Here is a 12,418-nt window from a genome sequence, read left to right on the forward strand (position 1 = left end):
AGAAAATAGGTCAAAGTCCTTTTCTATACTTAAAAAAATTTTTTTAAAAGAGAAACCTATTCACACTTAACAAATTATGCAACTGCTCTAACCAGTTTTTAAGTTTAGATTTTCGTAATGTGGGTTTTCCTGGAGGGGTAGATTTGAGAGATTTATCTATTATTAATACCTGTTTTTTGAATTTTTGGTACCTGATGCTTGTGTCTTTCACTTGGTTTCCTGTTGTGGGTTGTTGTGTTTTGTTTGTTTTGTTTTGTTTTTAACCTGAAAGTATTTTGGCAATGTATGTATATGAAAATCAGTCTTATTGGATTATATTTTTGAAGATTAGAATAAAGAAATGATCTTTCCTTCCAGAGACTATCAGATGTTTCCCTGGTGGTATCTACTCTCACTGTGTAATTATACATGTGATTACTGGGGGAAGCAGTTCCCCTGTAACCTGCAGCACTTGCACTCATTAACCTGTTGTGAGGTTTGACAAGAAAATGTATGTGAAGGCCTTGAAGCCTGGAGTCTGCATCTTCTTCAGTGGGGAAATAGGCAGTTTGTATGACACCAGCTTATTGCTCTCTAAGCTGGCTTTGCAAGCTGCCATTGTCACTGTTTGTGAGAAGTAATAATAAAATACATGAAAAAGACTTGAATGTCCATGCAGTGAACTGAATGCTCAGAGTAGAGCTTATCTCTGATGAAGAGGTTGTACAAATCAGTATCCGATAGTCACTTGCAAGTGGTGGCTTCTGTTGCCAGACCTTGAACAGTTTAATAACACAAGAACAGGCATGGGATCTCCTTTGATGGCCTTAAAGTTTTCACTGAATGGGTTTATATTTCATCCAACTTTCTGTGTGAGAAGATGACACTGACTAGCTTTCCGGCATTTACAAAATGAAAGCTGTTGACCCAATGTAACTGTACCACTTGGGAAAAGAAAAAAAAAAAGAGCTACCCTTGGACGTATCCTTAATATTCATACCAAATTTCGGGCGCCTGGGTGGCTCAGTGGGTTAAGCTGCTGCCTTCGGCTCGGGTCGTGATCTCGGGGTCCTGGGATCGAGTCCCGCGTCGGGCTCTCTGCTCAGTGGGGAGCCTGCTTCTCTCTCTCTCTCTCTCTCTGTCTCTGCCTGCCTCTCCATCTACTTGTGATCTCTCTGTCAAATGAGTAAATAAAATCTTTAAAAAATATATATATATTCATACCAAATTTCTTTTCTCCAGCTAAATCTATCTTATAAGTTAAATTAGGTATGAAATTTTGTTACCATTTCGTAAGAAAAAGATGAGAAATGATGACCAAGTAAAAACATGACAACAGATAAAGGGATGTTGGAAGCTAACTCAGACCTCTTGACTGTGGATTGTTATGGTCAGGAAAGGGATGTGATTTAGAACTGTGAGTGAGTGTGTTCAGAGACAAGCAGCTGAGATTCAGATCACTTCACAGTTACTCTTGCAATGACATCTAAGGCAATACAAGTGTGTTCATGAGCCAACTGACTTGGTCTCCAGTTGCAGTAAGGTATGATTCCATCCATTACTCATTACTATCAGGACCTAGTCCTAATAACATATTTGATTTGCAAATATATGTCATAATAATGCAGGATTATTTAAAAGTGAAACAAATACCGACTTGTTCGTTAAAGTGTGAGGTGCGCTGATATGCTCTGGTTGAAGAATGAACAGGTGATTATTTAAGTATAGCAAGTAAGTGTTATATCTCTTTTTCTAGATGTATTAACCTTTCAGTCTATTTGTGCTCCGGAATGCCTACAGATTCTGGTAACAAAAGTAATCCTGAAATTTTGCATTCACTTCTTTTGTGTGAAAAAAGGAAACTGAAATTTAGTCAAATTGTTGGTTTCTTTGTGTGGGAGAAGAAGGAAGGAATTAAATACTTGAATTATGAAGGCCTAACTAAGTTATTATTTGGATACTGCTTTTCACATTAAGCCATACTTATTTTCTGTTTTTTCAGTTTCCATAGCAAGGCGTGTACAAGACCCATTAGCTGAGCTGGTGAAAATCGAGCCGAAGCACATTGGAGTTGGAATGTACCAGGTAAAGCAGTGTGGGTCATTTACTTTGTGAAACCTGTCAATAGTATGCAGACTTGGCATAGTAATTAAGTGTCGGTGGGAATACCTTCCCATTTTCAGAGGTTACACAGTTGATGGGAAGGTAGTTAGGAGTTATGTTACTAGAGAAGGGGGGAGTTTTTCTTTTTTTTCTTTTCCTCTTTTGGTGTTTATGGTTTGGATTAAGATTTAGAATGGACTGTAGTCATATTTAAAGACTATTAAAACATTAGATCAGACTAGTAACGTAATCCAGAGAGCCTCTCCCTTTACCATTATTGTAAAAAAAGAGAGTAAATGGAGCAAGGGGGTATGTTGGTTCTTTGTGTAAGCCAGTATGAAATATTGATCTTTATTGATCTTTCAGGAAAAAGCCTTTGGTACCTACTGTGCCTTATTTCTTTTTCTGGTTCCTATTTCTATTTGATTATTATAATGAGTTTTTGCTCATTATCCAGTATGATCTAGAGCCTTTCAGTTGTTACTGTGTAGCAGTAGTAGTAGTGGCGCTTATTACTATCACTGTATTTTCAGTTCTTGAGGTTGTGTGTGTGTTCATTGGGCAATGAGGACAACACTAAATCTTGGCAAAGTGAATCCATGATATCTTGTCTTCAGAAACCTCAAGTTGAATTATTTTTCTTTTCAATGAAAGTCTTTTTAGAATCTGAAATAAAATATTATCTTCTGTATAATTTTCATGGGACTTGAATGATAGGTTCTGTACTATTCTCTAAGAAATGTATTAGGTCATGGATCTGTGACCACAAGAAATAGAAGAGATCTTAGAAATCATATAACCCTACCCCTTCATTTGACAGAAAAGGAAGCTGTGTCCCAGAGTAGTTAGGATTTTTACCCAGATTCACACATTGACAAAGCCTAGACTAACTTGTCACATATTGAATTTAACTGGGAGTATTCCCATTTTATAGCAAATTAGACTAAGAGGCACCTAGACCTTTGACTTGACTCGTTCATTTGGGAAGGATAGTTGCTGAAGGGGAGATCTAGCTATATAGCTAGGTAGGAATGCCTAGTATCTAAAGAGTATAACTTTAACAGTTTTATTACATAGGTATTTTAGTTAAGAGGAATTATAACTATTAATTCAAGACGAAGTTATGGAATACCTCAGCAAGGTAGTAGAACAAAGAAAAGAAAAGGAGAAGTCAAACTCATAGAACCAAGGCAGGCTAATAAGCTATTGACATCAAAGAAGTCTTTAGTAAATAGCAGAGACTTAGACTCCAGATTCTTCGGAGATATAGCATTTAACATGAAAGAGTTCATCGTTCCAACAGCAGTAAGAAGAAATGGAAGAGCTTTAAGCAAGGGAATGTTATGATCTGATTTTTATTTTTAAACATTGGCTCTGGCTAATCTGGGGAGAATGACGTAGAAAGGAAGAAGAGAAGCAGTAAGACCAATTCAGAGGCTGTTATACTAGTTCAGGTGAGAGATGGTGGTGGCTCGGACAAAGTTAATAGCGGTAGAAATGGAAAGCAGTTAAATCTGTTTTGTAAGGCCTACTTGGTAATAAGTGGAGGAAAGGGAGTTTGCTCCAGGAGTCCTAGTATGTGGATGATGCCTGACAGAACAGATTTGGTGGGGATAAGATCAGTAATTCAGTTTTGGACATGTTAAGTTGAGATGCCTGTAAGAAATCCAAAAGATGTCAAGTAGAAGTTGGATATGCAAGTCTGAGATATAAAGGAATAGCCATATTAACATTAGAGTACAGACTTTTCTGCAAATAATGACACTGAGAAAGTGATCAAGATGGTAAGCTGAGCTTATGATATCCTTTAGTTCTGCCACCACTATTACTGGCATATCCATGATTCCACCTTCTTTAAGATGACAGAGAAGGTGCACATGTATATTTGTATCCATATAATAAACACATATGAATAAGTTGATAACCTGGGAATAAAAGGGTTGGTGGATGGAAATTTCAGGAATTCCTGAGAGATAGTAAAAATAAAGAATCACATTCATGGAAAAATAAAACCTGATGGAGCTGCAGCTTAAAATGCACAGATCAGGGGCACCTGGGTGGCTCAGTGGTTTAAAGCCTCTGCCTTTGGCTCAGGTCATGATCCCAGGGTCCTAGGATCGAGCCCTGCATCGGGCTCTCTGCTTAGCAGGGAGCCTGCTTCCTCTTCTCTCTCTCTCTGCCTACTTGTGATCTCTGTCAAATAAATAAATAAAATCTTTTTTAAAAACGGTACAGATCAATAGTGTTCTCAAACGAGAATCACGTTCAAGTAGTGGGGAGGGGACCTGTAGTGTTAGAGAAGGAGGTGCATGTGGAACAACTAGGCCCATCATGACCCCTTCCCTCCACATCCTGTGAATCCAAGCTCAAGCACTAGGTATAACCCAGAGACCAGAGGGAGGCTGAGAGATCCCTCAAGTAGCCTTTGGTTGTGAGGAAGTTCAAGGAGTCTCGTGCCAGGAAGACAAACTTTTGGCACATCCCTGACCCCTGGCATCATATCCCACATCAATGGATTCCAATGCTGGTAAACAAAAACAGCATACACAGACAGTTGGGGACTCTGAAATGATCTTCTGCTAAGAATCACAGAACATTTGAGGAAAACTTGTCTTAGCAAAATGAGGCACCAAATATAATGAGCAAAAAATAACAATGAATAGGCAGCAGGCTTTGAAATAAGTAAAATTAATATTCACAGAGAGAAAAGAGAAGTTATTGCATATGTAAAACAAATCTAGGATAAAATGAATTAAGTCTGTCTTAGAATTAAAAAATCTGCTTGTCAAGATGGAAAAAACCAAATGGTCTAAATAGAGTGGACACAGCTTAAAAACAAATTAATGAATTGAATGATTGAGCTAGGAGATTCTTTAGAATACAGTCTTAAATTGAGAAAGTTGGACAGTATGAATAAAATGTTGTATGATACAGAGGCCATTTTAAAGCTTCAACATTCAACTCATAGCAAATTCAAATAAAGAGACTGGAGGAGGGTTACAATCACAGAAATAATAGGAAGAAATTTCTTCATGCTGAAGACAGACAAGTTTTGAAAAGGCCCAGTAGTATTGAATAAAAGGATAACTAAAGATCTACACTCAGACATCTTCATATGAAATTTCAGAATGCTAGTGATAAAAAAAGAACTGACTAAAAGCTTCTAGAGAGCAAACAGTTCACCTACAAAGGAAAGAAGCAGTCCTGTTATTGGTAAAAACAAGTAATAGAAGATAGAAGCAGTAGTTTTGAAGTGTGAGAAAGATGTTATTTGAACCCATAATTCTATATTTGGACAACTCAGCAATTTGATGTGAGAAGAAAATAAAAACATTTTTGGACCTGCAGTGATCTACCTTTTTGGAATGTTACAAATCTTCTTTGAAAGAATTATTTATGAAAATACTCCTGACCCCAAAAAAGCGGGAGTGGGGATGAAAAAAGGGAAAGGAGTGTCGTGAAGGCACAGTATTGAGGTGAAGAAACAGTGGAGAGCTTTTTATAGTACACACATGTGCAGTAAAATGTTAGTTGAGCCTCAGAGTGTTTTATCTATGATGTTAATCTTTAAATATATCAATCTGGGCCAGATCAGTTTAACATGGGAGAATAGAAGAAAACGAAGTTTTACAAGATTCTTTTTCAGGAAAATAATTAAGATGTAGATTAACTTTATATTTCATTAGAAAAACATAATCTGAAATATATGAAGAATAATCACAAATAGGATATTTAATGCACATCATGAGAATAAAAAATTAAAAGCTCATCATCCCAGCCAAAGGCACAGAAAACAAGGAAGTATAGTAAATAAATAAAATACATGATGACAGGAATAAGTATAGGTGATAGATATATGATGAATGGGTTAAATTCCCCAGTTAGTAGAATCTCATACTTTTAAAAATAAAATACAGCTCTAAGTTGTATATGTATGCAAGATGTTTCTAAAGAATAAAAGCAACCTTGTAATTAGAAATTTGGAGAAAAATATTCCACACAAATGAAAAAGAAAGTCCTAGTACTGCTAATATCAGACGAAACAGAATTTAAGGCAAAATGCATTGAACAGGTCAAGGGGGGCTATTTTATATTAATAACAGTTTCCCAAGAAGATATAATTGTCCTGAACATTCTGTGTTACCTAACAACATAGCTTCAAAAATTATGCTGTTTAAAAAATTCTAAAATTAGAGCAAGAGACATGGGCACCTGGGTGGCTCAGTGGGCTAAGCTGCTGCCTTCGGCTTGGGTCATGATCTCAGGGTCCTGGGATTGAGCCCTACATCAGGCTCTTTGCTCAGCGGGGAGCCTGCTTTTCTCTCTCTCTCTCTCTCTCTCTTTCTCTCTGCCTGCCTCTCTGCCTACTTAGGATCTTTCTCTGTCAAATAAATAAATAAAATCTTTTAAAAAAATCAGAGCAAGAGATTTTTGTACATCTTAATAGACTATAGTATATTGACGTTTCGAATATTTGAACATTTTCATCACGCCAAAATGAAACCCGGAATCCATTAGCAGTCACTGTCTACCACCCCCTCCTTCCCAGTCCTAGGCAATTACTCATCTACTTTGTTTCTATAGATATGTCTGTTCTGGGTATTTCATATAAATAGAATCACAATATTTGGTCTTTTGTAACTGGTTTCTTTCGTTAGCATAATATTTTCAAGGTTCATCCATTACAAGTCATTACTTCATTCTTTTTTATGGGCAAATTGTATTTCATTGTATGTATATAATACAACATTTTGTCTATCCATTCATCAGTTTGGGTTATTTCCACTTTGGGGCTATTATGAATAATGCTATTATGAACATTCTATACAAATTTTTATGATGCATGTTTTCATTTCTCTTGGCTATATACCTGGGAGTATGTTTGCTAGGTCATTTAACATATAAATTTAAAGCCAGATGATGAACTAGAGAAATTATTTGCCACAAATCTGTATGTATGCAACTATCTATTTTATTATTAAGGTTTTGGTGTTTTCTTATTGATTTGTATACAATTATATGTTGGTTTAAATAAAACATTTACAAAAGACATATAGAGAGCATTTAGACACCCATTTATCATAGACGAAATAAAAATTTTTCTTTATCAAAGAAACCCAAATTAAGCAAAGGGATATTATTTCAATCTAACAATTGAGTAAAGTTATAATAAAATGATAAACATCTCTGCAAGTGAGGATACAGTGAAATGATTATTCACATACACAGCTGGTGGAAGTATAAATTGTTATATCTAACAAATAGTCAGTACCTGTCAAGATGTACTTTTAAAGAGTGTGTGCCATTGACCTGGTAGTTCTCCCTTTAGGCATCTCTTCTAAGGCGGTATTAAGAACCATTGATAAGATTTATATACACGTTTGCTGTTATAACAAAATTATTGGAAGCAACTACAATAGAATAGTATATCCATCAGTTGAAATATTATACAGCCATTAAAAACACAGGCTTTCAGGGAGGATTTAATGACATGAGAAATTTCTTTATTTTTATTTTTTTTAATTTTTTAAATATTTTTATAAACATATAATGCATTATTAGCCCCAGGGGTGCAGGTCTGTGAATCGCCAGGTTTACACACTTCACAGCACTCACCATAGCACATACCCTCCCCAATGTCTTTATTTATAAGTTGCGATGAAGTTATTGATACAGAATAAAACCAATTTCTGTTTTAAAAATATAGATATACATTTACACTGAAGAAAAGCCTGGCTAGTGACTGATATTTATATTTTTGATGGTGTGATTAGGGGTTTTTTATTTCCTTTTTTACTTTTTTTTTTTTCCAAACTTTCTATAGTGAATATGTATTAGGAAGAAATTGTAAAATACATATCCATGTCCATATCCCAATCAATGTCCTACTTAATTTTAAGTCTTGATATGATAGACTTCGATATAACCAGAGTGGGACTGAATTTCTTTTTTAGTTGGGGCCTCTAAATGCTTTCGGTATAAATTTAATACTCATATTTATTCTGATTTAATACTCTATTCTGATTTTTCCAGTAGCTGGACAAACATTTGTTGACTTTAAAAATGAAAGCTATTCAAAGAAAGAATGTTGAATACCTAAATGAAATAATAGAAGCTATAATATTATCATTTCGATAGAAACTAAAATACTTTTGGTTTAATAACAGCTAAAATGCTAAAGGCAGCACTCCAGTTCTTGTCTTAGAAAATGGGGAGACCTGATTTTAAAAACACATGCCTGTCATAATTTCTGGAGAGAGAGGCAGCCAATGTGGTTGAATGACAACATATCCCTAACTGACCCCTAAAGACTTTGCTGGAAAGTGGCTTGGTGTTGCTCCCACGAAAACACTCCAGGGTGAGAGCAGGATGATGCAGCGTTGGCTCTGTCGAGTTCTGTGGGACATGGCGAGTGTGGTTTAGCTTGGCCTTGTCATATCCTGAGAGGAGAACTTAAGTAAGTTGGATTTACTTGCTATTTATTTCTTTTTTGCACCATGTTTGAGATACTTTTGTGCTCATTAACACCTCCATTTGTTAATGAGCATGCACAGTAAAGTGAGAAAGACAAAACAGTCCTCTTCCTCCTCTCCTGCCTATTAGATCATTTGATGATTTTAGAGAACAAGATGGTGTTCCAAAATGAGTTTTTGGAACCCTTAGTGTATTTTCTATATCCTGGCATCTTTATTCCTCATTATTATGGTTAATGGAGAAGTCACTGTAAAAGGAAAATCATCGCCCCAGCTGAATTTTTCATGGTAAAACCTCAAAGGTGGGAATTTGTATCTTATTTCCCAACCTGCTCTGTGGGATCAGTTATCAGTAAAAACAAAAAATCAACTCTTCAGTGGTGATATTATTAAAGTTTTTAAAACTATTTTATAGGTAGCATGGAGGGATTATGAAATGTATTTGTAAAAATAAAAGTAAGAATCCTCTGTTTTATATTGTTTGCCTAAATCCTTTTGGATATTTTAATCCCTTAATTATTTGTTATTGTAGAATGGGATAATAGGAAAGAGTCTTCCCCATGGACAGTTAGATGACTTTTATCTGGATTTTTGCCCCCTTACACTAAAGCAGTATTTTTAAATAGATAAAACACAAAAATAAAACACAGAGGAAATTTGTTCTAAAAATCAGGCATCACTTACATAGATGAGTTCCTTGCCAAAGTGTTTTTACAATCTTGTCCCTTAACTGTACGTCCTAGCTTGTATTTGAATCTGTGCTTTACCCAGTATTATAAATGAAAATCAAACTTAACCTTGCAATTATTTCATTCATTTGTGACTGTAACTGAACCATTTTTGTAACTGAAAAAGAACAAGTAATTGACTTTGACTGGGAGTATGAATAAACTCATCTATTAGAATTTGTTAATTATTCGTTAAACTTAATTTTAAAATCTCTATTCCGGGTGGTTTTTTTTTTTTTTTTCCTCACTTCAGGATGAATTGTGCCTCTTCCGTTGACGTATGGACTTCAGTTTTCTCAGGTTCTTAGAAATCACCAACAGTGTAATAAGTCGTGTATATATACACACACTCTAGTATAACACCATATTTATTTTTAAAAGAAATGGGAAGATGATTTGAAGAAATTTTTACCAGTAATTCCTTAAATTATTAATGATGAAGTATCTAATTTCCTTTATCTTTTTTTCTTACTTTTTGTGTGTCATTGACCTTGGACAATGAAGCTAGGTCAATTTCAGTTTCTACTCATGTTCATCTTTTAGTTTTCATACAGCAGCACAAAGTGCTAGGATTCCTAAAACATTAAGCTATCTTTACAGTGTTTAAAACTGGTAATTATCATGGATGATTAAAAAAATTACCCAAGACATTTAAATTACTACTATAAAAGGAAAAGATTAATAAACATTAACTGCATTAGCATCTAAAACATCTCTGAATCATTAAATAATATGTAGAAAATCCACAGACTGGGAGAAGGTATTTGCAAAACCTATAACCTATAAAAGACCCAGAATATATAAAGATCTACAAATCAAGAGGAAAAAAGAAAAATAGGGAAGGGATATGAACAGGCCATTGACAGAAGCAGTCAAAAAGGACAAAAATATTTTTTAAATGATCACTTTCACAGTAACTGGGGAAATGCAAACTAAAGTCAGTATAGGAAACCTTTCAGGTTGCCAAAACTTAGTCTGAAAATTTGGATGTTAGCAACCATGTGGAACATTGGGAATCTTGTATATAACTTACAGGAGAATAAACTGGTACAAAGTCTTTGGAGAGCAATTGGACATTAACAGAGTTGGAGATTGGGATTCTCTTCAAGTCAACAATTCTGTTGCTGTATATGTATATATATATATATATATATATATATATATAGCCTTGAAATTTTCCTGAAATGTGCACAGGAAGGTATTTATTAGACTCATTGAAGCACTATTTATAGCAGTGAAAATTTGGAAAAAGTATTCACCATCCTGAAAACAAAAATAAACTACTATACTCAGTGGAATATTATATGGGAGTGAAGATTATCTAGTTAGAGTTATCTGTATTAATATGGATAAACCTTATAAGATACATTAAGACAGAAAGCAAGTTGCAGAATATGTACAGTATTATGTGATAGGTATAAAATTTTAAGATATGAAAAATAATGTATACTATTTGTAAATACCAACATACAAATACATACATACATATGTATGTGTGTATGTATTATATGTATATAATATATAGTATGAATATAGAAATAAGCACTGGAATTTATGATTGTGGTTACCCTTGGTGGGGTATGGAATGGGAGAATAGGAACTGGGAGTAGTATACCAGGAGTTTCAACTATATAGTATTTTGTTTCAACCATATGTATAATATTTTATTTCTTAAGTTTTTGGTGGGTACATGGTATTCCTTATACACTATAACTTTTTGTTAAATAAATCACAGTTTTATAAAAAGATGCAGGAAACCTTAGTCAAATGCTAAAGGTGTTTTATCTTAGGGACTTTGGCTTTCAGTTGGTTTTAATTTCTTACACTTGTGTGCATGCATGTGTATGTCAGTAAGGATTTACAGTCAGAAAAAAGCTATTTTCAATTTTTAGTGAAAATGAAAAAAACACATTTAATATTAAGTACATTTCTCTTTGTGATATTCCTTGAAATTTTCATCTTTCAGACCCTAATTTTGCACCAAATTAAATACTTTTTAAAAAATTTTATTTATTTATTTTAGAGAGAAAGGGTGGGGAGGGGCCGAGGGAGAGAGAAACTTTAGCAGACTCCACCTTGAACGTGGAGCCCAACTTGGGGTTCAGTCTCAAGACCCTGAGATCACCACCTGAGCCAAACCCAAGAGTCGGACACTTAATCGACTCTGCCCTTCAGGTACCCCTCAAATACTTTTTAACACAAAATTCTAACACTATCTTTCAATTGTCTTTTTCATTTGACAAATAATAGATTTTTCTTCTGTGAGTTTTAAAAGTGAAGTATCATTTGTTTGGTCCTATTATTTGAAATGGTAATTTCAGAGATATGGCCTAGGACAAAACTGTGGGTGATTATCTTTCTAGTGACTATTTACCGGGCAGAGTTAGGTAGAATCGATGTTTAAGGAATGTTATTACAATGGTACCATAATATGACTAGCATTCATCCTATACTGTTTTCTTTTCAAGACTAACTACTCCCACAACACACCTCTAAATTATCTAAATTAGGAACCTTAAGATCAAGCAGGGGAGCTTTTAAAAATAACTAGCCCAGGCCACATCCTTAGAGATTTTCGTTTAATTGTTTGGAGGGTGGACCAGACATCAACAAGCACGTTAAAATTCTGCAGGTGATTCTAATGTACAGGCCATGTTGAGAACCATTGGTTCTTAAAGTGTGGTTTCTGGACGAGCAGCATCAATATCACCTACGAACTTGTTAGAAATGCATATTCTTGCACCCACTTCCCAGGCTTATAGAATCATAAATTCTGGGATGGGATGCTGTCAAGCTTGAATGGGCATATAAAACCCTTTGGAGTCTCGTTAAAATGCAGATTCTGGTTCTGTTGGTCTAGGGTGGGGCATGAGATTCTGTGTTTCTTATAAACTCCCAGGTTATACCAATGCTGTTGGTCTGAGGATTACACCGGAGTAGCAGCAAGAGACCCTACTGAAAGCCTCTTGGACCCCAGCCCAGGCCTATTGAATCAGATTCTGATTTTAACAAGATTTCCAGGTATTTTGAATGCATATTACTGTATATGCAATGTAAGAGGAAAATTAGGATATACCAATATCTAAAGGATATGAGAATTTGAAGAAGCAAAAATCAGTATTCTAAAACACTACG

General features: G+C 34.9%; 1 protein-coding gene across 1 annotated transcript in view; it reads left to right on the forward strand.

Moving 5' to 3' along the window:
* Window positions 1-2,117, forward strand: part of LOC116862912 (S1 RNA-binding domain-containing protein 1-like) — a gene marked incomplete at its 5' end in the record, with an annotated part of 105,967 nt that extends 103,850 nt beyond the window's left edge. Inside the window, one exon of the mRNA XM_032850367.1 lies at window positions 1,982-2,117. Coding sequence (XP_032706258.1) covers window positions 1,982-2,094 — 113 coding nt within the window. The remainder of the gene's footprint in view (window positions 1-1,981) is intronic.
* Window positions 2,118-12,418: the final 10,301 nt, after the last annotated feature.

The sequence above is a fragment of the Lontra canadensis genome, unplaced genomic scaffold (assembly GCF_010015895.1).
Source record: "Lontra canadensis isolate GAN:19392208 unplaced genomic scaffold, GSC_riverotter_1.0 scaffold377, whole genome shotgun sequence".
NCBI classification, from domain to species: domain Eukaryota; kingdom Metazoa; phylum Chordata; class Mammalia; order Carnivora; family Mustelidae; genus Lontra; species Lontra canadensis.